The sequence below is a fragment of the Myodes glareolus genome, chromosome 12 (genome assembly GCF_982192425.1).
Source record: "Myodes glareolus chromosome 12, mMyoGla1.1, whole genome shotgun sequence".
NCBI lineage: Eukaryota > Metazoa > Chordata > Mammalia > Rodentia > Cricetidae > Myodes > Myodes glareolus.
Window position 1 is genome coordinate 15,120,219 of NC_142037.1, and position 27,186 is coordinate 15,147,404.

Genomic DNA, 27,186 nt, shown 5'->3' on the forward strand with positions numbered 1-27,186 from the left:
CTGAGCCTCTGTGCATTCCAGTCTGGCTGGTTTGTAGGTTTCAAAGCTGTTCTAATCTCTCAGCCTCCAATCTGGATTTAGGGATGTTGGGATTACATATGTGAGACATTTGTTGTTTGCTGTTTTCTCTGGGATGGAACTCAGATCAATAGGATTTCAATGTAAGGGCTCTGAACTGCTGGCATGTGTGTGTGTATGCCTCTCTCTGTGTCTGTGTGTGTGTTCTAGCTTTGTAATGCAAAGTTGTGTGTGTGTGTGTGTGTGTGTGAGAGAGAGAGAGAGAGAGAGAGAGAGAGAGAGAGAGAGAGAGAAAGAGAGAGAGAGAGAGAGGAGAAAGAAATGGAGATAGAGGTAGAGATTGATTTTTATCAGTTCAGAAAGAAAATAAAGAAAAACTCATTGTGATGTGAGCTTTTTCTTTCTCCTAAGCTAAGCATCATCTTTGTGCCTTTGGGGCCTGTGTCATTTATCAGAGTGTCTGACTGTAGCTCTTCATGAAGATTTCTACTTAGCATTCTGTTAGCATGAGGAACCGACATTATCTAGATCAGGTGGTGATTTTATACTCATTACACTGCAATCACCAGGTAATGGGTTCTGGAAAACTCATGTGTTAATATGGTTTTATGCAAATCTAACATCATAAAAGTGATGTCTGCTTTTATTTCAGTCACATCTTTGAAGGATAGAAACAACTGCCCTTTTGCTTTATTTGCCTCAAGAATATGCTAAGATCTCACTTCTGTTAGTGATATTGTGGTTTGTATTCTAGTCCTTGGCATATCCAAGATGTTGCTCCCTTAATACCAAGGACAACACTCCGTGGTCGCCACACTCGTCACATTACCATTTACTTTCTGTATCAGCCTAAAATTTCTACATTAGTCTAAAATTTCCATTTGTATTAATCATGTCAATTTATATGCTAATGATTTTTTTTCACTGAAATCTTGGAAGATGTCTGGCAACTGAATGTCTGTTTATTAAAATCACTTGAGATCTGTCTCCCCACTAAGACCTCCCTTGACCAATTACTCACTTTGATCATACATAATAGCTAATATTAATTTAGAAACCAAATTGGATTAGGCTTAAAAGAAAGAACATTTGAGTTTGGTTCTGACAAAATTAAAATTAGGTACTAATGGTTTCATTAAGCGTAATAATTATGTCAAGTCTGCCCCTGTCTCTCCTAATGTTGAACTTAGATGGTTCAAGGTAATTAGCTAGTTGTCAGCCATTTGTAATGGAAACTGGCAATTGGTGTAAGTAGGGTCTACAAACAGAGCTATCTCTTCTGCTTGCTTTATACCTTCTGAGGGGTTTAAAACACAAAAGAAAATTGCCATTTCCTTTCCATTTTCCATTTTTCTTGAATACAGATTTTTGAAGTAAGACTTGATAATTCTCTGGATTTCCTCAGTGTCTGATGTTAGGTCTCCCTTTTCATTTCTGATTTTGTTAATTTGGATTTTGTCTCTCTTTCTTTTGATTGGTTTGAACAAGGGTTTTTCTATCTTGCTGATTTTCTCAAAAAAAGCATTTCTTTGTTCCAGTGACACTTTGTTTCATTTACTTTGTTTCTATTTTATTGATTTTAGTCCTCAAATTGATTATTTCCTGGGGTCCACTCCTCCTGGGTGAGTTTCCTTTTTTTGTTCTAGAGCTTTCAGGTGTGCCATTAAGATGCTAATGTGAGATTTCTCCAGGTTCTTTATGTAGGCATTTAGTGCTATGAATTTTTCTCTTAGTACTGCTTTCAAAGTATCCCAAAGAATTGGGTATGCCATGCATTCATTTTCATTAAATTCAATAACTGGACTCTTTAAAATGTATTCAGATGTATTACCACAGTTGTTTTCAAAATCAGTGTAATGTGTATTTATTTCTGCAAACCATCCTTGGTCAAGCACAAGGCACCTTCTATTACATGAGAACTGCATGCAATCTTCCACTTTCTGTGTTTCCAGTTCATTCTCTTATTGGGTCATTGCTATCTGCAAGGATTTATTGCTCACTGGAATTTATAGAAAGGATGGTTCACTGATACCAAACACTTTTCTTTGACCAAATTTCCATATAAAACTGTGATAGGTAGACTACTGCTGCATTTTAACAAAATTCATAAGAAAACAAATTTCACAATGGAGAATTTTACCTTAATACCAGAGGTACTGGCCTTGTCTTCTGTTGAAGATGATGGAACACGAGCCTTTCCAGAGAGCCTTTAGAATAAAAACATGCAATGAGGGGTGAGTTTGGTCCTTAGAGCATCTCTGTTGAAAGATTTATTATCTGTGTACTAAGTAACATTTTTGCATTTATGTAATTCAACGTTGAACCCGTTTTAAAAAGTTTTTGCTTTTGCAGTTTCAACTTGTCTCAATCTATGTAACATTCAGTGAAGACTCACTCATAGTTCTATTTAAAAATAAAAATGTAAAAAGCCAGTGGTTTGGGAGATGGCTCAGTCAATAAGAATGTTTGCTGCCAACACAGATCAACCTGAGTTTGAATCCTCAGTATCCACATAAAAAACTGGGCATGGACACATGCATGTAACCCCAGTACTGTGGATGGAAGAGACAGGGTACCATTTGGGCTTGTTGGCTGCCAGACCAGCTCCAGGGTCAGTCAGAGATCTTATGTCAAGTGTATAAGTTAGAGAATGATACAAGACACCAATGTCCTCCTCTTTCCTTCATGTCTGCACAGAGAAATATGCAAAGCATGCAACAGGCACACACACACACATGCAAAACACACACACACACACACACACACACACACACACACACACACACACACCCAAACACATAAGGGGGGGAATGGCGGGTTTTGCAAACACTTGTTCTGATGGTTGCAGTAAATGATTGATATGAGCACTGAATGCTCCCATTTCATTTGTTCCCCTAAACCTAAAGCACCATGGCCTGTTTTCTGTAATAAAAAAAATAAGGCATTTCATTTCATTTCACTCTCCCAAGGAGTTGTTTGTTTTGGGAAAACATGAAATGTACTCTATGTCTAAGCACTAAGTTGCCATCAGTCTCAAAAGTCACCATATTTTGGTGCCTTGAAGCTATGTTTTGATAGTATGTCCACATGCATATGTCGAAACTCTTTATAGTCAAGGGTATTTCTAAGTCAATTTATAGGACACTGGAGAGCAACATTGTCCCCTCAGCTCTGCTTCATCTGAACTACAGCTAAAAGCTCCAAATTTCAGGGTTTCTGATTGGCAAACTCTGGAACAAACACTTTGTTTTTCTAACTTTCACCTACCTTGGGATTCACCACAGAGTTGGAACTCATTAAGAGGGAAATAAACCTGCTGAACAGAAGCATGTCTATAAGGCCATTCTGAGATGATCATCTCAGCAAAGTCTGGGAGAGTTTTGAACCTTGCCATTTTGCCCACACTCTTCCCAGCAACTTGCCTTAAACATACTAGTTAATAGGATTAATTGCCTAAAAACTAATATATATATATATATATATATATATATATATATATATATATATATATATGTACATGATATGTTATGTGCAGTGTATTTGTAAGTATGTGTGATTTCAGATACATACATGCCAGTGTGTAGGTGTGGTGATTGGAGTACAGACTTGGGTGTCGACCCTCACCCTTGGCCATAGTTATATGACTGAATCTCATTCATGAATGCAAGCCCCAGGCTAGCAATCCAGGAAAGCCATCCAGACAATGTGAGAGATGCTCTGTTTCCACCTGCAATCTCACCATAAGCTCCCCAGGATTCTAGAAGCGCACAAGACCAACAGGCCTCATGTGGACCCTGGGCTTCCTTCTCCCATTTTCCCATATGCACAGCCAGCACTTTACCCGATGAATCACCTCCACAGACAGGGAGTCTTAACAGCATTTCATGCTGTATCTGAGGCATAATTCAGCTTTGATTAGCAACTAATCAAAAAGCTAAAATTGTCTTACACAGAGGAAAACATGGTGCCAGCTTCTGAACTTTATAGTCTCTACATACTCATTGCATTTAAAATCCAGACATTCTTACCCGAGTGAAAGCTGGTCTTTATTTCCTCCATTAACTACAGAGCAGAAACACAAAATATGTTATAAGCAACTGTAGAAAAAAGAGCATTGAATGCTGAGGCTAATACTTCATTACTACATATACTTTGAATCTTTGTAGCCTTTAAAGTAAATACTGATTTATAGACAAAAAATACAAGGATAACTCTTAATTTACACCTCATGTAAGGTTCAAATACAGAGACAATTTTCTCAAAAGTCAATACTAATAATAAATTGGTGTACAAAACATCTATGATCATGAGCATTAGCATTATCAAACAGAGAAACTGACATCTTAACCAGAATCAATATCACAAGCTGAAGTGTTAACATAGTAGCACAGTGTTGCTGCTGTTGATTTTGTCTCTGGAAAAGTGCTGTTAGGAGAATTGTAAGTGAGCATACTCATCTTGCATGGAAGTGAAAAGAGTCTCTCTAAGGTTTGAGTTGAACTTATTCCATTGAAGATAAAAATTCCAGACACAAGGAAGCTAAGTCTATGAGGATCGTTCTTTGCAGCATAGCAAAACTTAACAAACACAGGTAGACCAAGGGCAAAGAATCTCCAGATGCCAGGGTGGCAAGGCTACAGAGAGAGAAGGCACTGTGTGCACACTCCTCAAGTGCTTCTGAGGAAGCTGCAGAAGCCCCTCAGTTCTAGCTTCTGGTCCCTCACTCATGGGCAGTGCAAAGAAGTTCAGCACCAGTACCTATCACCTACCGTGGTAAGAGCTATTGGAAAGCCTCCTGCAGTAGTTAAGCACCCTAAACTCGATCTCTGGGGTGAGAAGCATGGAAGAAACGCGGGAACCAAGCAGCAACTTCATGGTAGTAGTCCCTTCCAGGAAACATTGGAGTTCCCACAGACAAGGCATGAAGCTCCCACTGCATGCTAAAAGCCTGCCCTCTGAAAAGGAATAAAGCAAATTCTTGTTTGTTTTATTCACAGTATATAAACTGTAATTTAACTTCGTTGGCATTGCCTATGGCTGAAGCAGAGTGTTGGTCCCACCAACAAATGGGTTGCAATGTGGCTTAGCATGTGGGAGACCTCCATCAACCCTCTTCATCACAAAGAAAATCCAACGTGGTTCCTGTTCACCTGCAAGCTCCGTGGAACCCTGAAACACAGCTTGTTCCAATACTGAGGGGACCTAAGAGCCTGTGAGCTCTGTGGAACTCTGAAACACAGCTTGCTCCAATACTGAGGGGACCTAAGAGCCTGTGAGCTCTGTGGAACTCTGAAACACAGCTTGCTCCAATACTGAGGAGACCTAAGAGACAGCCACAGCAAGGATTGTACCAACATGCCAAGACACTGCTGGCCCCATTTGAAGGAAGAGATGGGGGAAAAAAGAGATGAGTAGGTGCCTATACAAGAATTCCTCCAACATCCTAAAAAACATGGTAACACCAGAATCCAGTGGACACACAAAAGGTAGACTTGATCATCCTAACCCAGAAGTAGAAGAAAATGACTTTGAATGTAACTTTATGAAAATGATGTATACCTTTACAGAGGAGGTGAAAAACTCCCTTAAAGAAATTGAAGAGAAGACAAACAAAGTTGGAAGAAATTAATAAATCCCACAAAGAAACCCAAAACTACCCATGAAAAAAACAAACAAGTGAAAGAAACAGTTTAAGACTTGTAGACTGAAATAGAGGTAATAAAGAAAACACAAACCAAAAGAATCCTGGATATGGAAAATCTGGGTAAATGAACAGGAACTACAGAGACAAGTATAACCAACAGAATACAAGAGATAGAAGAAAGAATCCCAGGCACTGGACATACTATAAAGAAAATAGACTCTTTGGTCAAAGAAAACATTAAATCCAACAAATTCTTAACACAAAACATTCAGGAAATCTGGGCCACCATGAAAAGGCCAAAACTAAGAATAATAGGGGTAGAAGAAGAAGAAGAACTTCAGCTCAAAGGCACAAAAAACATATTCAACAATATTATCGAAGGAAACTTTTCCAACCTAAAGAAGGATATCCCTATGATGTTCAAGAAGCTTACAGAACACCAAATAGACTGGATCAAAAGAATAACATCCCCTAGCCCTATAATAATCAAAACAAAAAACATAAGAATAATGAAAGAATATTAAAAGGTGCTAAGGAAAATGGTCAAGTAACATATAAAGGTAAACCTATCAGAATTACGCCTGACTTCTCAATGGAAACCATGAAAGCCAGAAGGTCCTGGATAGATGTGCTGCAGACACTAAGAAACCATGGATGCAAGCCCAGACTACTACATTCCGCAAAGCTTTCACTCACCAACTATGGTGACTCAGGAAGGTCAGTAGGGCCACTAACTAGTGGACTGGGATTGTGGCTCAGTAGGAAAGCCTATGCTTATTATGCAGGAGGCCTCAGTCAGTTCTCACCACCACAAACACCATGAATAAATAACTTCATAATAAAGTGACACAAAGCTGTCCCCATTACAATCATATTGATTCTCTTCATCTTACTCTTGTGGGAAGAGGGTTTTGGATTCACTACCTAGTGTGGTTGCCACTGCCAAGTTAGATATAAAAGACACCGTGATGACAGTTGCTGAAAGTAAATACTACGTGGTGTTCCCTCCACTGCCACAAAGGTTCTCCAGACTCAATGGAGAGGCAGCTAATTCTTTGAAATACAGAATGATGTCATTTTCTTCACTCTGCTTTTTGTTCCAATTTTTATTTCTGAATCATGCTTTGCAGCATGGAAATGATACACACACCTACCGTGTTCGATTTAAGAAAAACTAAAGAGAAAAGTACTGAAGGCAGAGATAACGGGTAGGGTGCTTGTGTAGAATGCTCCCAAAACCTTGTGTTCAATGTCTAGCACTTCAGAAAACAAAACAAAACAAAAAAAAGAAGGATAGAAGAGAAGAAAGGACGGAAGGAAGGAAGCAATGAGGAAGGAAGGAAGGAAGGAAAAAAGAAATAATGGAAGGAAGGAAGGAAGGAAGGGAAAAGGAAAACATGTTAGAATTGATAAATCTTCATAAAAACAATACATTCACAGAATGTAGAACAAAAGAACAAAGCTTTCACCCTAAAATGGGAGATTTCTAAAGAAAACAATTATACAGTAGGACAAAACTGTCCAAATTGAGAAACTGCACAGACATTAAAGAGGTCAGAAGATTTTAATTATATTATAAGGTAGAAAAATTATTTAATGAAAGTTATAGATTACTGAGGTTTGTTTGTGACATAATTACATTCTAGTGACACTTACCTGTGTATTGGTATGCAGTACAAAATACAAGGCTTTTGTCATAAAACTAAAGAAGAATATGTATTTCTAATTATCCTATTTGCTGCAATGTGACTATGTAGGACACATGCTGCGTGAAGTTGATTTCTTCTTTATTCAAAGGCAGTACAGATATCAGCATGAATGTAAAATAAGCAGAGTTTTGACAATATACTTTCACAATTGAAAATTATTTGAAATAGTTTCTTAATTAATTCTGACTTTTCAGAATATTTGAAAACCAGAGACCTGCATTTATACTTGATTTCCATAACTCCTTTAGGGGATCTAAAATCTTTACTCTTCCTTATTTTCTTTAGGGAAGGTAGGAGCAGTTGAAGTCATTCTTACCTTTGTTGATGTTAGCACACTGTTTCTTGGTTTGTTCAGATTCTACTGCAGCTGTTTCTCCACTGTGACATATGTTTAAAAGTGATCATCATTTAACTATTCATATAAAAACACTTAGCATGTTTTCTAATTTTTTTATTTTTGAGTCCCTAATATAGCTTACATTAGATACATACAAATAATTTTTTGAAACAGGATCTCATTAAGCATCCAGCTGACTTTACACACACTATATGCATCATGTTGGTCTTGAAATCAAAGAGATTTCTGTGTTTACTGCCTTCCAAGTTCTGGGATTAAAGGCATGGGCAACAAGGCCCGGCCTAATAACTCTAAATTCATTCTTCAACAGTTGGTGATGATTAATAACTGCTGTCCTTCCACCTTTCCTCATGGAGAAGAAACAGTGAAAATTCAGCTCTTGATTAAAACACACACAGAGAGATATCCCTGCTGCAGTGCTGAGAAGTTCTATCCAGAGAGGTGAGTGGGTGCTCACCTGGGTGGTCTGTCCCCGAAGAGAGCACAGCCCCTCCCCCCTCAGCTTCTGTGGCAGGGTCTTTGGTGCTCCACAGGACCCCTCCCTGCCCCCACTGCTGCTGCCCTTTTGTCTCCTGGGTCCTGGAAACACCAGATATACCTGCTGCAGTGCTGAGGAGTATCATCCAGTGAGGAAGAGATGGTCAGGCGCCAATGAAAAAAATTCCTCCAACAACCTGAAAGGCAACATGACATCTCCAGAATCCAGGGATCACGAAACTAGAAGAATTGAACACTCTACTACAGAAGAAATAGAAAAAATCGACTCTAAGCGGATCTTTATGAAAATAATAGAGGAACTTAAAAAGGAGGTGAAAATCTGGTATAAAGAAATGGAAGACAGGTATAACAAAAAATTAAGGAAATGAGTAAAGAAATGGAAGAGAAATATACCAAAAAGATTGAAGAAATGAGTAATCCGTAAATGAAATTCTGGGAAACCAAGAAAAAACAATAAAACAGGTAATGGAAACAGTTCAAGACTTGAAAACTGAAATGGAGTCAATGAAGAAATCACAAACTGAGGGCCAGCTGGCTATGGAAAATCTAGGTAAACGAACAGAGACTTCAGAAACAAGCATAACCAACAGAATACAAGAGATAGAAGAAAGAATCTCAGACTCGTAAGACACCATAAAGAAATTAAATGCTCTGACCAAAGAGAACAGCAAATAAAACAATTTCTCATCACAAAACATTCAGGAAATGTGGGACACAATAAAAAAAAAACCAAATCTAAGAATAATTGGGGTAGAAGAAGGAGAAGAATTGCAGATCAAAGGTCCAGAAAATATATTCAACAAAATTATAGAAGAAAACTTCCCCAACCTAAAGAACGATATCCCTATAAAGGTTCAAGAAGCATACAGAACACCAAATAGACTGGATCAAAAAAAAATCCCCTTGCCATATAATAATCGAAACACAAAGCATTCAGATTAAAGAAAGATATTAAGAGCTGCAAAAGAAAAAGGTCAAGTAACTTATAAAGGTAAACCTATCAGACTTACACCGGACTTCTCTATGGAAACCATGAAAGCCAGAAGGTCCTGGATAGAGATACTGCAGAAACTAAGGAACCATGGATACAAGCCCAGACTACTATACCCAGCCAAGCTATCGTTCACTATCAATGGAGAAAACAAAATATTCCAGGATAAAAACAAATTTAAACAATAAGTAGCTACAAATCCAGCCTTACAGAAAGTATTAGAAGGCAGATCACAACCCAAGGAATCCAACATTCCCAACACCGCCTAAATAACTCAGACATCTAGCAACCCTTCACAAGTAAAACTCAAAGAAGGGAAAAACATACACTCTACTACTCCCCCCAAAAATAACCGGAGTCAACAACCACTGGTCATTAATATCACTTAATATCAATGGACTAAATTCACCTATAAAAAGGCACAGACTTAGAGATTGGATACGAAAACAGGATCCAACATTCTGCTGTTTACAAGAAAAACACCTCAACCACAAAGACAGACATCTACTCAGAGTAAAGGGCTAGGAAAAGATTTTCCAAGCAAACAGACCTAAGAAACAAGCAGGTGTGGCCATTCTAATATCTAACAAAATTGACTTCAAACTAAAATCTATCAGAAGAGATAGAGATGGACATTTCATACTCATAACAGGAAAAATTCATCAGGAGGAAGTCTCAATCCTGAATATCTATGCCCCTAATATAAAGGCACCCACTTATGTAAAAGAAACACTTCTAGAACTCAAGGCAGTCATCAAACCACACACACTAAGAGTAGGAGACTTCAACCCACCTCTCTCACCAATGGACAGAAAAATCAGACAGAAACCCAACAGAGAAATAAGAGAATTATTGGAGGTTTTGAATCAAATGGACTTAACAGATATCTATAGAACATTCCACCCAAATAGGAAAGAATATACCTTCTTCTCTGCAGCCTATGGAACCTTCTCAAAAATTGACCACATACTTGGTAACAAAGCAAACTTCCACAGATACAAAAAAATATTAGTAACCACCTGTGTCTTCTCAGATCATCATGGATTAAAGTTAGAATTCAACAACAATGCTACCCCCAGGAAGCCAACAAACTCATGGAAGTTGAACTGTCAACTATTAAATCACCCCTGGGTCAAGGAAGAAATAAAGAAAGAAATTAAAGTCTTCCTTGAATTTAATGAAAATAATGACACAACATACTCAAACCTATGGGACATTATGAAAGCAGTGCTAAGAGGAAAGTTCATAGCACTAAGTGCCCAATTAAAGAAAATGGAGAAAGCACACATTGGAGACTTAACAGTATACTAGAAAGTTCTAGAAAAAAGAAGCTGATTCACCCAGGAGGAGTAGAAGACTGGAAATAATCAAACTGAGGGCTGAAATCAACAAAATAAAAACACAGAAAACAATCCAAAGAATCAATGAAACAAAAAGCTGGTTCTTGGAGAAAATCAACAAGATTGACAAACGCCTATCCAAGCTAATCAAACGGCAGAGAGAGAACATGCAAATTAATAAGATCAGAAATGAAAAGGGGGACATAACAACAGACACAGAGGAAATTCAGAGAATCATTAGATCTTACTACAAAAATTTATATGCCACAAAGTTGGAAAATGTAAAAGAAATGGACATTTTTTTAGATAAGTACCATATACCAAAGTTGAACCAAGAACAGGTGAACAATCTAAATAGACCTGTTAGTCGTGAAGAATTAGAAGCTGTTATCAAAAATCTCCCTACCAAAAAAAGTCCAGGACCAGATGGTTTCAATGCAGAATTCTACCAGAACTTCTAAAAAGAGCTAATACCTATACTCCTTAATGTATTCCACAATATAGAAACAGAAGAGTCACTGCCAAACTCCTTTTATGAAGCTACAGTTACCCTGATACCAAAACCACACAAAGACACAACCAAGAAAGAGAATTACAGGTCAATCTCACTCATGAACATCAACGCGAAAATTCTCAATAAAATACTGGCAAACCAAATCCAAGAAAACATTAGAAAAATTATCCATTATGATCAAGTAGGCTTCATTCCCGAGATGCAGGGCTGGTTCAACATACACAAATCTATCAATGTAATCCATCATATAAATAAAGTGAAAGAAAAAAACCATATGATCATTTCATTAGATGCTGAAAAAGCATTTGATAAAATTCAACACCCATTTATGATAAAGGTGTTGGAGAGACTGGGGATACAAGGATCATACCTAAATATAATAAAAGCAATATACAGCAAGCCGACAGCTAACATCAAATTGAATGGAGAGAAACTCAAAGCCTTTCCACTAAAATCAGGAACACGACAAGGCTATCCACTCTCTCCATACTTCTTCAATATAGTGCTTGAAGTTCTAGCAATAGCAATAAGACAACATAAGGAGATCAAGGGGATTCGAATTGGAAAGGATGAAGTTAAACTTTCGTTATTTGCTGACGATATGATAGTGTACATAAGCGACCCCAAAAACTCTACCAAAGAACTCCTACAGCTGATAAACACCTTTAGTAACATGGCAGGATACAAGATCAACTTCAAAAAATCAGTTGCCCTCCTATACAGAAAGGATAAAGAGGCAGAGAGGGAAATCAGAGAAACATCACCATTCACGATAGCCACAAATAGCATAAAGTATCTGGAAGTAACTCTCACCAACGACGTGAAAGATCCATTTGACAAGAACTTTAAGTCTTTGAAGAAAGAAATTGAGGAGGATATCAGAAAATGGAAAGACCTCCCCTGCTTTTGGATTGCGAGAATCAACATAGTAAAAATGGCAATTTTACCAAAAGCAATCTATAGATTCAATGCAATCCCCATTAAAATCCCATCAAACTTCTTCACAGACCTTGACAGAACAATAATCAAGTTTATATGGCAAAACAAAAAAACCCAGGATAGCCAAAACAATCTTATACAATAAAGGAACTTCAGGAGGCTTTACCATCCCTGACTTCAAACTCTATTACAGAGCTACAGTATTGAAAACAGCTTGGTATTGGCATAAAAACAGAGAAGTAGACCTATGGAATCAAATAGAAGACCCGGATATTAACCCACAAACCTATGAACACCTAATTTTCGACAAGGGAGCTAAAAGTATACAAGGGAAGAAGGAAAGCATCTTTAACAAATGGTGCTGGCATAACTGGATGTCAACCTGTAGAAGAATTAAAGTACATCCATATCTATCACCATGCACAAAAATCAAGTCCAAATGGATTAAAGACATCAACATTAATCTGTCCACTTTGAACCTGATAGAAGAGAAAGTGGGAAGTAGTCTACAAGATATAGGCACAGGAGGCCACTTCCTAAGTATAACCCCAGTAGCACAGACAAAAAGAGAAACAATGAATAAATGGGACCTACTGAAACTGAGAAGCTTCTGTAAAGCAAAGGACACTGTCAGTAAGACAAAAAGGCTACCTTCTGACTGGGAGAAGATCTTCACAAACCCCTCATTAGACAGAGGTCTGATCTCCAAAATATACAAAGAACTCAAGAAACTAGACACTAAAACTCTAATTAACCCAATTAAAAAATGGGGGTACTGAACTGAAGAGAGAATTCACAACAGATGAACTTCGAATGGCCAGAAGACACTTAAGGACATGTTCAACCTCCTTAGCGATCAGGGAAATGCAAATCAAAACAACTTTGAGATACCATCTTACACCTGTCAGAATAGGTAAAGTCAAAACCACCAATGATAGCATATGCTGGAGAGGATGTGGAATGAGGGGAACACTCATCCATTGCTGGTGGGAATGCAATCCTGTGCAGCCACTGTGGAAATCAGTGTGGCGGTTTCTCAGGAAACTGGGAGTCAACCTCCCTCAGGACCCAGCAATTCCACTCTTGGGAATATACCCAAGAGATGCCCTATCATACTACAAAAGTATTTGTTCAACTATGTTCATAGCTGCACTATTTGTAATAGCCAGAACCTGGAAACAACCTAGGTGCCCCTCAATAGAAGAATGGTTAAAGAAGGTGTGGAACATATACACATTAGAGTTTTACTCAGTGGTAAAAACAATGACATCTTGAATTTTGCATGCAAATGGATGGAAATAGAAAATGCTTTACTGAGTGAGGTAACCCAGACCCAAAAGGAAGAATATGGTATGTACTCACTCATAAGTGGATTCTAGGCATAGTTAAAGGTCTTTGAGTCTATAATTCGTGATCCCAGAGAAGCTAAATAAGAAGGTGAATCTGAAGAAAATCATATAGTTATCCTCCTGGATATTAGAAGTAGGCAAGATTGCCAGGCAAAATTGGCTGCACGGGGGTGGGGGGGTGGAAGTAAGGGGAGATGGTTAGGGAGAGGGGAGAGGAGGAGGATTGAGGATGGCTTGGGGGAATGGGAGGGGGGAGGGAGGAAGGATGGTTATTGGAGCAGGGAAGTTTATATTTCAACTAAGGGAGTCATTTTAGGGTTTGCAAGAGACTTGATTCTGGAGGGGTTCCCAGGCCCAAAGAGAGGTCCCCAGATGGTACTCTGGGTAGCAGAGGAGAGGGTGCCTGAACTGGCCTTGGCCCATAACCATACTGATGAATATTTTGCATGTCACCACAGAACCTTCATATGGCGATGGATGGAGATAGAGACAGAGACACATATTGGAACACTGGACTTAACTCCCTAGGTCCAAATGTGAAACAGAGGGAGGGAGATCGTGAGCAAGGAAAGCAAAATCAGAGGGGGCCTTCATCCGATGATGGATGGATATAGACGGAGACCCACATTGGAGCACTGGAAGTCAGGACCGCGAAGGGTGCGTTCACCCATTGATACGAGGGGACTGATCGAATGAGAGCTCACCAAGGCCAGCTGGACTTGGACTGAATGAGCATGTGATCAATCCGGATTCTCTGAATGTGGCTGACATGGGGCTGACTGAGCCCCCAAAGTCCAAATGAAGACTGAGAAGCCATTGACAATGGCACTGGGTCTTGTTTCGTCTACATGGACTGGCTTTTTGGAATCCTGGCCTGTTTGGATGCTCACCTTCCTGGGCCTGGAGGGAGGGGGGAGGAACTTGGATTTCCCACAGGGCAGGAAACCCTGACTGCTCTTGGGAATGGAGAGGGAGGAGGAGAGGGAGTGGGGGGAGCGGGAGGGTATTGGGAGGAGGGGAGGAAGTAGAAGAGTGTTTTCAGATACTTGCATAAACAAGTCTAACGGAAAAAAAAGGAAAAAAAATATGAACACAAAAAGACAAGTAAAGTGTATTTTGGTTACTCAAGAAACTTTCAAGAGTGTTCTGAAAACAAATATCATGTATCACATCATATTAGCAACTCAGGTAAGAGAAAAGGACAGTGGCTTCAATTATGAGTGCTTTGAAATAAGTTCTAAGACAATTCAAAATATAATGATTTATAGTATCTGAAATTCATATTTATAAATTAATATAAGCCATTTTCATTAAAATCATAAAAATTTAAACCACCCTAATGTCTGGATTGGGGAGAGAGCTTAGTGAACAATATGTTTTCAACACATTCATGAGCATGGGAGCTCAGATCCCCAGAGAAGTTCAAAGAATCGCACTCATCTGAAATTCTACTGTGCATATGGCAACATAGGGTACATACAGGAAAATATCCAGAAGTTGTAGGCCATATATGTCCAGGCAAGAGCTTATACTAAAAGTGAGAGAGGAAAGGATTGACATTCAAAGTTGTCCCTTGCTATTTTCATGGTTGCATATTATCCCACAAGCAACCGCACACATGCGCTCTCTCTCTCTCTCTCTCTCTCTCTCTCCCTCTCTCTCTCTCTCTCTCTCTCTCTCTCTCTCTCTCTCACACACACACACACACACACACACACACACACACACACACACACAGTGGGGAGAGAGATTTAAATGAATTCCCAATGTTGAATTTAGTGACCTCTTTTTGAGATTATGACCAGGTAATGAGACTCCTGAATAGTTCTTCTTTAGTTTCTTCCAGGAAAAACAATTTTATTTGATAGATTAAGACAAAAAGAAAAGCCCGTTAAGAATAAGGTTCAAATTATAAGGCATTAGAGACCCATCAATAAAATAACAAACATTCAAAGATTGGACATAGCTCCTCATGTATATATTGTTTATCTGGATATAATTGCTCATTTCTGAATTAATTGATTATTTCAGACTTGTGAAAGTAAATATTAATGTTGGTATTTAATATTTTCTGATACTTTATCACAATAAAATCATAAATAATAAAAAAATAAAAAAATAAAAAAATAAAACACACACACACACACACACATGAATGATAGCAGTGCTTTTTCCATACGATTTGCTTTGAATGCTGCAGTAACCTTGCATTATATGCTCGTGGAGTCAGTGCTCCTGTTCCATTCATCTGCCTGCATGTCCCCATGGCCCCACAGTCCTAACTCTGTCAGAACTCTTTGGAGGCATTCTGTTGAGTACTATGCTCTCAATGGTCAGTATATGAATTTTTTTTTTTTTTTTTTGCTTCTAAGCATCCTTCTGCCTGCATTCTCAGAAGCCATGACAGTTGTGATACCTTCAAATTGTTTTAACAGTTCACTCATGTGTGAAAGCTGAAACCACCGCCTGGCTGTTTCTTTATTTAGTGACTTTTTGTGTAATCCCGAGTCTTTGGAACTCACGACCAGCTTCAAAACTCAAGGAAAGCAACATTCTTTTGTCAACTATATTCTTCCCAGGTCACAGCTAAGACTGCTGGACTTCGGGGCCTATTGCCAGTATACTCTGGACCAACAGCTTTATTCTCCTAGTTTCTGCTTTCACCGTTCCTTTTACATGCTTTGGCTGTCATCACGGTCTTGGAGCTTGTCATGGGACTTTCCACCTGCGGTGTGAACCTTGTCCAAAATAGCACCGCTGCTGAAGTGATCTCCAGCAAACTGTAGGAAAACCTTCAACCTTGACCACTATTTTCAATGTCTTTTGAGCAGATAATGATCCCCAGTCTTATTAGATCAACAATCTAAATGTAACTTTTTCATCTTCATATTTGATATGCGTCCCTGTTCACATGTGTGTATGCATTTGTGTCTGTTGATCCTAGTGCATGTTTTTTAGGTCAATGGACATTTTTGACTGTCAGTTCTTACCTCCTAACTCAGTTTTGAGGCAGAGTTTCTTGTTGTTAACAGCTGTAAAAGCAAGACTAAAGTATAACTTTCCGGACAGCCTCCTGTCTCCATCTCCCATGGCCCTCGAGGTTCCCTGAGATTAAAGATGCACACAGGCACATGAGGCCCTTTCTGTGTTCTGAGGAGTTGATCACTGAAGTCTTGGGTTTGTGTGATAAGTACTTTATTCCTGAGACATGTTCCTAGTCATGAATTCCTAAAACTGTGTTATTCCATGTCAAAGACACAAGCATACTTTCTCTATTTGCTTCAAAAGTACCAGCTTTACAAATTTCTGTTTATCTTGTATTAAAGGAAGAATAAATGACCTCAAATGGTTCTTATTAGAGAGAAACACAGGCCCTGTAACTGGATTAGAGGTTTAATTGAAAGTGCTCTGCACTCAGAAGCCTTAGTTCCATAATTAATAGCAATACACTTATAACCACTTCTTTAATTTAGGCTCAAAGTCTTCTTTTAAAAATTGAGTATTTTAGAGCCAGATAGATGGCTCAGTGGGTATACATAATTGTCACAGTAGCCCAAAATTTGAATACCTGGAATTCAACAAAAACTCAGACACTGTGTAATGTATCTATAATCCCAGCACTTTTATAGTACAAAGGAGGTGGAGGTAGTAAAATACCAAAGAGGCTTCCCAGCCTGCTCACCTGGAGTAAGTGGCCAAGTGCCAAATAAAAATAGAAAACACAATAGCATTGGGATTTAATTCTGCTGCATGGTCTAGCTCTGTGGGAGCCTGGTTTATTTGGCTGTTCACCTTTAAAGACCTGTATGGATGGGGAAGGACCTTAGACTTCCCACAGGGCAGGGAAATCGGACTGCACTTAAGACTAAAGAGGGAGGGGGAGGAGGAGAGCGGGGGGGGGGAGGAAAGGGAGGCAGGGAAGAGGGGGAAATTTTTAATAAATAAAAAAAATAGAAAACATGCCTCAAATAAGATGGAAGGCAAAGCCATCACACAGTGTTGTACTGTATTTTGGACGGGACACAAAAACAAGTACATGAAGATGAGGGATGCTAAACCATGTTTAGAATATATGGTATGCAAAAGTGTATTTTCAATAAAAAATACACAACACACAGACTTTACTTTTTAATTCATCTGACTTTAAACTTACACACATGAACAAAAAAGGTAATCGTTTGATTTTTAATGCTGAACTCAACTTAAATACCAAGTGTCCCATTTAGAGCTGCTATTTCTATGATAAAACACCATGACCAAAATGAACTTGGGACCAAAGAATTCATTTGGCTTATATGTCCACATCATAGTTCATCATTAAAGGGAGTCAGGGCAGGAACTCAAACAGGGAAGGAAGCTGGAGGCAGGAGCTTACAGAGGCCATGGAAGGGAGCTGCTTACTGGATTGCTCATTCTACTTTCTTATAGACTCAGGACCATGAGCCCTGGAACAGCACTTCCCATGATGTGTTGGGTCCACATCCATCAATCACTAATTAAGAAAATGCCTTACAACCAGATAGTATGGAGGTATTTTCTCAATGGAGTCTTTGTTCTTTGTACTCATTTTGGACAAGTGTCCTTATCCAGATTAACTGTTTCAAGAGTTTGGGTGCACAGATTCACATCTGACCAACACATTGTCAAGATATTTCAGACAGGACACCGGAAAAAATAATAGCATCTGGTAATATCATCTAATCGATGGATAATGGAATCTATTTGCTTATTCAAAATTCACTTAAAGCAGATTGAGTGATCAAAGAAATATTTGAAAAAAATATTTAAGTTGAACATATTTAAGAATAAAATATCTAAGGAAGAGAATAAGAAATAATAAAATTATACATTCCAGTGTTGAAAATAAAGTTGAGACGTTTCAAAGTAAACAACACTAATGTGAAGTTGCCTTAACAAGTAGAAAATTGCCAATCAAGTCAGATTAGAAATGACAACTTGTTTTTAAATGGGACTCTGAGCCCTGATACACACTGTTCCTTTGTTTATGTTGGAACAGTCTCTTTTCCAGCTCACACTCCCTGTGAGCTAGTCTTTCTCAATAGGTGCTTATGAGTTGAAGCCATATTCCCTCTACCATTTTAGTGTTCATTACTTAAGCAATGACACCCTCAAAAATGGCACTAAGATTGTAAAAAAGAAATGGTACCTATTTGGCGCAAGCTCCTCATGTGCATCCGCACCATTCTGAATCAGGAACTCCGCCATTTCAGGCTGATTTTCATTTATTGCAAGCCTGTAAGGAGTCAATCCATACTGCAAAGGAAAATTTTCATTTTATAAACTGACATGCTTCTCAACTGAAAAATGTATCATAGATTTTGTAAAGAAAATGAGTCACAAAAGGATAGATTTTCCTTCAGTCCTTGCTGCAGATTCACACACACAGGACTTCCCTTTCCTTTGAAAAGGAAACATTTTTCCCTGTCCAACAATGCCCATGAACACCACTTTTTCCAGAACTTCCCACAAACGCTTGCTAGTTCCAAGTTTCTTAGCTCCATGGAGATGTGCCTCCATTGCCCCAATCCTAAAACATGGCGGTAGATTTGGTGTGCATCTGTTGATGAGTGAACTCAAGTGGCATCTCTGGAGCAGTTTCTCAATCTGTATTTCAAAACTATTTTCCCGAAACTAAAAATTTTCTCCCAAACCAAACATCATTTCCTGTTGCTGTGGTCCAAAAAATGCTGGAGGAAGACCTCAGACTCAAATGGTATGTAAACTCAAAGAGTGCTTATTCTTCAGAAATAGCCAGCATGCAACAGTCCATCACCCATATAAAATGTTAATGAGGACCAGGGACAAAGACTTGCAGTCCCTTTGAAGGAGGACATGGGGAATTCTAAGTATCTTTTTAATAATTGGGCAGTCAGGGAGCAGTAACATGGGGGGCATGTTGATTGGACAGAACTAGTAACAGTTTCATCCACTGTGGAAATTTTGTGTCACTATGGTCAGGAGCAGCCAGAGCCTGCAACTCTGGTCTCCCAGCCTTGTAAGGCCAGGTTTGGAACTGTTTAGCCAATTGGGGAACTGGGGAATTGACTGGGGAACTTCCTGGATTCAGGCTTAGGTCATTAATTACAATGGAGTTGCTCCTTGTCTAAGATAAGAATCACATTTTGGCCCCTTCATTATGTACATATAAAATCTGAAAAAGTTAAGTGAAAAAGTCTTCTCAGTATGTTTTCTTCAATGATCAAATTTCCACATTTACCTGTGTGCCTGTGACCTTCCCACTCTAGCCTCATCTCTGAGGGACAAGTCATATCAGTAGCTTCTTAATTACAACAGATTTGTATTTTCTACAGACATTTATCTTAAAATTATTTTTTCTATTGTTTGTGTGTATGTGAAGTATGTGTGGGCCCAAGTCCTTTACTTGTTCAATTTTAAAGTAAAGCCCAAGTCTGAAACAAAAGGTGCTGTGCTGAGTTCCTTTAAGTTACCTACAAAACTATGAAAAACAGATTAGAAAAAAATGCTTGACTCTGAACAGATTCAGTGAGACTGCTTGAGCTTCAGAATGTGGAAAGTGATCTGAGTGTCATTGCTGGAAGTACATTGTGAATGAAGTTGAATGATTCTTACCCCCGTTTTTGCTGTAATATCTGCATTATACTCTAACAGCTTGCGGACAACTGTGGTTTTTCCCCTGCAAATAGCATGGTGTAGGGCAGCATGTCCGCTGTCATCGACAATGTGGGGATCAGCACCGTGCCTGAGTAGGATACAGATGCATTCGATGTTGTCCCTCTCGGTGGCCTGTGGGTATTGTATAAAGAAAGAGATACTGAAATCAAGAACTTGAATAAGCATTCCAACAATTCCATTGAATAGTTACCCTTGGATCAGACCAATTATTTAGGTTATGCATATTATCCCTCTCTTTTTGAGAGAGGGTCCTCAAGTACCCAGACGTTCCTAAATTCATAACCTCCCCACCAAAATTTTCCAAGTGGTAGAGTTTCAGAGGTGTGCCACCACACCTAGATATTAAAGCATTTCACTAGCACTGTTTGGCCATTGCTGTAGTGGGGGAGGTTGCTTGTTCATTTCCTTGTTTTGATACCGTGGAAGAGGTTGAAGACACCTGGAAAGAAGGAACCTCACTTGAAGAACTGCTTCGACCAGACTGGACTCTGGAAAGCCTGTATAGTATTTTCTTGATTGAGGTTGATATGGGCGGGCACAGCTTCCTAGGGGTGGTGGCATGACTGGGAAGGTTGTCCAGAGTAGTATAAGAAATCTGAGCAAGTCTTGGACAAAGCCATGGAAAAGCATCATCCCCCCATGACCTCTGCTTCATTTCCTGCCTCAGGTCCTGATTGAACTCCTGACCTGGTTTCCCTTCATGACTGACTGTGATGTGGAATTGTAAGCCAAATAAACCTTTCCTGTCCTGAGATGGTTTGGGCCAGTGTTTCATCACAGCAACAAAAAACAAACAAGGATAATTTCTAATCCATTTTATACGAAAAGTGTTTCCCGATAGCTACCTTAATTAATGGTGTTCGGCCTTCATCATCCTTCATATTAATATTGATACAGATGTTGGATAATAGCAACTCTACCACGTTTGGATGATTATGGGCAGAGGCGTAATGTAGTGGACTCCTACAAATTGAGAGGACATTTTAGGAAATTACAGATTATTATGTAAAGGCACACTCAAGTGTAAATAGTAGACACCAATGTGCATTTCCTTCTGATGTAAGAGAAGAAACTAAAATTTTCTTATTTATTTATTTCTTTTCTCAGGTGTTCATCTAGTCTGTTTGGATGCTCACCTTCCTAGACCTGGAGGGATTGGGGGAGGAACTTGAACTTCCCACAGGGCAGGAAAACCTGACTGCTCTTAGGACTGGAGAGGGAGGAGGAGAGGGAGTGGGTGGAGTGTGAGGGTATTGAGAGGAGGAGAGGAAGTGGACATTTTTATAAATAAATAAATAAGTAACTTTAAAAAAAAACTGAGCAAATCATTCCAGAAGGAGATAACCTATGGTATCATAGCTCCCTTGCTTTGATTTTCAAAAAGCTTTAAGACAAAAAATACTAGGGATTCAACTGAGCATCGTTCATTGTTTTCAATATTTAAATTTATAGAACGTCAGGAAAGCTGACTGGACAAATGTAATATTTTAAGAATGAGAGGGTCTTGAGAGCTAGTAGATTTGTATGCTGTACAGTAGATATCTAAGTTACATGCAGGGAATAAGTGGACTGGCAGAATGGATAAATACAGCTGGAAAATTCAGTGTTTTTAAAGAATACAGTTATTAAGCAAAAATACTTTGAAACAATAATTTACTGTTCTATTATTTGTATGAAGCTCTAATTTGGAAGACTGAATAACGACAGACTAAATAACTTCTTATGGAGAATCTACGGTTGAGGGTCATTGTTTCCTGCCTATAATCTATTGAGAAATAAGAAACAAGGACAAGGAAAGAGGGCTGCAGTGTTTGTTACAACTCAGTTGGGAAATCACTCGCCCTGCAAGCCTGATACCCCGACTTCAGAACCCCCAGCACCTTGAGAAACTGGTGCTGGAGATGTGGATACAGGAGGATATCCAAAGCGTGCTTGCCAGCAAGTCTAGGTCAATCAGTATACTCCAAGACTACCAGTCAAACACAGTGGGGATTTGGGTGAGAGAATCTGTCTAAAAAGCTGAAGTGGAGGAACCACAGGGTGGTTCATCACGTGAGGCCACCTACGGGCAGAACCAATGGCCTACATTCAATGCCCAGAATCCACAAGGTGGCAGAACACAGTTGTCAATAGTTCTCTTCTGATCTTCACACACTTAGTGGGCATGTGTGAGCCACAAGTGAACACACACATGTGATTTTTTTTAATAGGATGAAAAGAAATTTTCAAAGAGAATGTCAACCGCTAGCCTTCACATATGTACCCAAACACACACAACATGTATATAAGGGGCCGGGGGATAGAGTTATAGTTCAAGTTGAAATTTTCCTTATGAGATTCCTCAGCAAGCATGAAACAGACATAAGATTTCTTGGTGATTCTTTGTGGGTTTCTTTGATTTTGAGTTGACTTAATATGTGAAAATTTATCTTATGATACAATTTTCTGTGTTGCATATAACAGCATTAAAACCATATACATAAGGGCTGGAGAGATGGCTTGGCATTTACAAGTGCTAGTTTTTCCTGCAGAGGACCTGGGTTTGATTCCTAGCACCCACAAAGCAGATCACAACTGTCCATGGTTCCAGTTCCTGGAGATCCAACACCCTCTTCCTATGCTTGTGCAGTACACTGAAAATACATGCAGGCAAAACACTCAAACCTAAAAATTGTAAGTGTACACATAAAAAGATGTATGTGGTTTTCTTAGCTAAATTCCTTTAAAGCCCCCAATAAAGTGCTCTAAAAGAGACAATGTAAAGGGATTTGTAAACTAACTGAAGTTCTTTGTTTTGCTTCTCTTAAAGAAAGCCTAGGAGCTGCCCTTCCAAGGTGTGCAGGTTTCAGGTGCCTAGGAGCCTAAAGCAGGTATAAAACCCAGAGGTCTCCATGAAAGAAGAGCCTTAAGCATGACATCTGCCCTCCCTCAGGCTGCAGATCTGGAAGGTATGTTTCTCCCTGGTATACCCTGACTGTCCCCTACAGTTTCTGCCCCTTCTGCCCCCTGGCCCTCCCCCCTCCCCAGGCCCCATTACCTGCCCCTCTGGTCGCATTCATTGACATGATGTTTTCTGCCATTCATGTATCGCTCCACTAGAGCCAGATCACCCACACTGGCCGCCCTTTGAAACCTCCCCACGGGATCATAACCAATTAAATTAAGGGGAAAATGCTGCCTTCTCTGACCCAAGCACCCACAAGCCAGGCAGGCAGGCCACAGGCGGGTGTACCAGCGAGTCCGCCGCCGAGGGGCTCTAACTGTAAAAGCATTGTATTCAAAATCCTCCGACATGTTGAGCCTCAAGGCTCCACAGGCCCTCCTGGCCCTCCCTGCCCTCCCTTCCCTCCCTGTCCTCCCGGCCCTCCCTGCCCTCCCGGCCCTCCCTGCCCTCCTGGCCCTCCCTGCCCTCCCTGCCCTCCCAGGCCTCCCTGCCCTCCTGGCCCTCCCTGCCTTCCCAGCCCTCCTGGCCCTCCCAGCCCTCCTGGCCCTACTGTCCCTCCCTGCCTTCCCCTTTAGCCACCCACACCCTCACAAACCCAAAAGTAAATGATCCAAAACAATGACTAAGTATCCCCACTGAACCAAATAAGCGTCCTGCTTGGGCAGATCCTTGGTTCAGTGTGAGCTGAACTCTGCTTCATTCTTAGCAACACAATTCTATGGGCATAGTGATGCACTGTGAGCTCACAATGGTACTCAGCAACTGAGCACCATGTGTGTGTTCTGTGCATGCCCAGGTCAGACTCCAGTGACAAAAGCATACAGTGCTCAGTACATGTAGACAAATATTGTTATGTTTTCTCTTTTAAGGGTGTTTTGGTTCTGATATGGGAATCTCAATTCTGAATACCCACAGAGGTATGGAACCTAGTAAGGGACCAGAAGGGAGGACACTATCTCTCAAGGAAAGGAAAAAAATCTATAGTGTTATGTAGCTATAGAGAAAAACTAGAGTTGGGTGGTTTAATGAAAGGGAGATGGAACAGAAAGGTAAAGGAGGGGAAATGGAGAGGGACAACAAATACTGAAGGTCTTTAAAAATCTATATGGACAGCAACTACCCTCAGAAGCTTCCTGTACACATGTGAAAGGAATTCACAAGGAGACAAAAACAACAGGGGAGAGAAGACTTCAACTAGATATCATGTGCCACCAAATTAAACCTCCAGTGCCAGGAACAGGTTACAGCCTCTTGAGTCATTAACCAAAGGGACCCATGGAAACCACCAAATAGCACAGGCTATTGCCAAGGCTCTTGGTTGCTCACACAACCTGATGTTAAGGTCTTGTTTCTGGAGGTAACACTTCTGTCACTGAATATGGAGAAGTTGAACTGATGTCTAACTACATTATTTACCTACTAACCACAGTTCACTGTACTGGAAGGTACTCTGCACGCTCCAGGAGGAGAAAAATAGTCCTCAACACCTCTCAGCACAAACCCTTCAACCTACAATCACACCCAAATGTAAGGAAGCTCACAGATACCTGTAAATTTATATCTAGAGGATCCAACACCCTCTTGTCTCTTTGCAGGCACCAGACATGCACAGAGTGAACACACATGTATGCAGACAAAACATACATAGACATGAAATAAATGTGATCTATAGATATTGAGAAGTAATACATTTATGTAGTAAGTTCACTCTTTTCAAGTATATAACCCAGTATGTTTTTTTATGTTCTTAAAATTATGCAACCATCATTCTATTTACTTTTAAAATATTTTTGTCATTCAAGAAAAAACCCTTTATTCATTAGTAGTTACTCTTCATTTCTCCAGACCCCCACCACCTATTAGTTACCAATCTAACTTTCTGTTTCAAGTGTCTCATTCTGGGTATATAAGAGAAATCAAATAATCTGATAAAGAAGTGTCCTATTCTTCAGTACTTTGGCTACTTTCAACTGAGCTTAATGTTTGTGATATTTATTCATGTTATACGATGTATCAATTCTCTACTTCTTTCCATGACTAGAAACTAGACCACTGTATTAACACACCACCCTTTGTTTACCTACTCATCAAGCAGTAGGTAATAGGGGTTTCTCTCTTTTTTCTTATATAAAAGCTCAGGTGCTAGTGACTGCACCATTTTAATTTACATTCCAACAGTAATGTAGTAGGTTCCTGTTCTCTGGTATCTTTACACCCCAACATGTGCCCCAGCACCTGTGCATGCTAGACAAGTGCTTTACCTGTGACTTATATCCAAAGCATGCTACATCTGCTTTTCAATTGCTAGACCCTATTTTGCTGTCTAGCTTCAACCTCATATGACACACACACACACACACACACACACACACACACACACACACACTCCTCTACCAAGTGCAGGAATTGCAGAGATGTATCACCAGGATTGACTTATCTTTTGTATTTTCACCATCTCGATGATATCAAGTATCTTCTCATTGAAATTTGATTTGCAACACTTGATGGCTGATAGTGTTGAACATCTTCCAGTGTGCCAGTGGGACATTTGGAAATCTTTCCAGGTCACGTGGCATGTGGGTGAGGTTCAAACTACGGCTGGTAAGGGACAGACAAATATGCCATGTAGATGGAGATTGAGTGCAAAATTTGATTAAAAGAGGAGGTGTAGTGGGGAGGAAGGGATGGGAGGAAGGGACAGAGAAAGACAGAGAGGGAGGAGGTAGAAGGAAAAGAGGTTGAGATCTGCTTGCCTCAGTGGGGGAAAAAGAGAAAAAGAGTGAAGGGGAAAAGAAGGGAGGGAGGGAGGGAGGGAGGGAGGGAGAGCACTAGAGAGACTGAGAGTAAGCAGACGGTCTCTTAAGGGGACAAGATACCATTTGCTATGCAGCCATGCAGATGGTGTGAGGTGCTGTGACAGGGTGTGTCTGAATACTAACACAATTTCTCTTCAGATCCATTTATTGCCCTCTGTGTCACTGGGCTGTCATTCTAGTGTTGAGTTATAAGAAATCTATACATTCTGAAGAAAATTCCCTATAGACCTATCTATGACTACACACAACACATGGGAATAAATCAAAGAGCAGGGGATATATAATGATTTCTTCTGGGCCCAAAGAAATAAGAAAGGCATGGACTTGATCATCAGGTCCTTGTGCATTATACAATTACTGACTGTACTGAAAAAATATTTAGTTACTTTAAAATGTTGTTGCTTTTTTCATTGTTAGAGAGGGAACCTGAAGCCTTACATGTATGAGGCAAACTCACACTACCCCCAAGCTGCATGCACAGTCCTATGTTTTCACTACTAGCTAGCATTGTACAAACATTTGCTTATTTAGGGAGGGAGAGGAATATTAGAAACACTTCTGTTTTTATTTTTTAATGGAAAGAAAACATAGGAAAATGGCCATTGAAATGGCTCAGCACCTAAGACCATTTTTCATACAAGTCTGATAACCTGAATTCCATTCCTGGAATTCATAATAGGAGAATTAAACCTACTCCCAGATGGTGTCCTCTGACCTCTACATATCTCCCTTGTCTTTCACACACACACACACACACACACACACACACACACACACACACACAGAGAGAGAGAGAGAGGGGGGGGCAAGGAGGATCACTGCTTATTGGCTATGAGAAGTTAATGGAGGGTAGGTGAGAGATCAGCATGAAAGTTTTACAGATGAGAAAAATGCAGGTAAACCATTACTCAACTGTTTTTGCTCTCTACCAAAATATTTAGTGATATGAATAATATTTAAGGGGGTAGCACTTGGGCAGAAGGACTGGTTGTCACTTTTAAAATCCACCAAAAAGCTACTGATACCATAAAGAGCTTTAAATGAATGATTTCAAATTAGTGTGTTTTAATAGAAAACTTTTAAATATGCAAACACTTCAGTAAATTTTTGTCATCGTTCAGAAAATGCTTTTCCTTAAAATTTCTATATGGTTTCCATTCTTCCTGACGTAGATTGTGAATGTCTGATTGCATACTGATTCTTAAGGGGGAGCTTAAAAGGAGCAAGGATGCACTCAAGCAGAACCTAGACACAAAAGCAAGAGTAATATGCTCAATCTCAAAGACTTTAGAATTAAGTTAGCATAAGTCAGTAAGGCAGATTGAGAGCACCACTCACAGTTGAGAATAAAATGATGTATGTACCCCTACATTACAAAACGAGAAGAATGC

The 27,186-nt window shown here is 39.6% G+C and overlaps 1 protein-coding gene across 4 annotated transcripts in view; it reads right to left on the bottom strand.

Moving 5' to 3' along the window:
• Window positions 1-27,186, bottom strand: part of LOC148120131 (ankyrin repeat domain-containing protein 55-like) — a 48,989-nt gene that overhangs the window by 3,300 nt on the left and 18,503 nt on the right. The window contains exons 1-8 of one of the 4 annotated variants that reach the window (XM_087911999.1): window positions 23,073-23,353; window positions 20,881-20,998; window positions 19,973-20,146; window positions 18,528-18,634; window positions 8,328-8,403; window positions 7,688-7,749; window positions 4,047-4,080; window positions 2,188-2,225 (exon numbers count right to left, since the gene is read on the bottom strand). In XM_087911999.1, coding sequence (XP_087768125.1) covers window positions 8,349-8,403; window positions 18,528-18,634; window positions 19,973-20,146; window positions 20,881-20,998; window positions 23,073-23,329 — 711 coding nt within the window. In that variant the 5' untranslated portion in view covers window positions 23,330-23,353 and the 3' untranslated portion in view covers window positions 2,188-2,225; window positions 4,047-4,080; window positions 7,688-7,749; window positions 8,328-8,348. The other 3 variants (XM_087912002.1, XM_087912001.1, XM_087912000.1) reach the window with 3 other exon arrangements.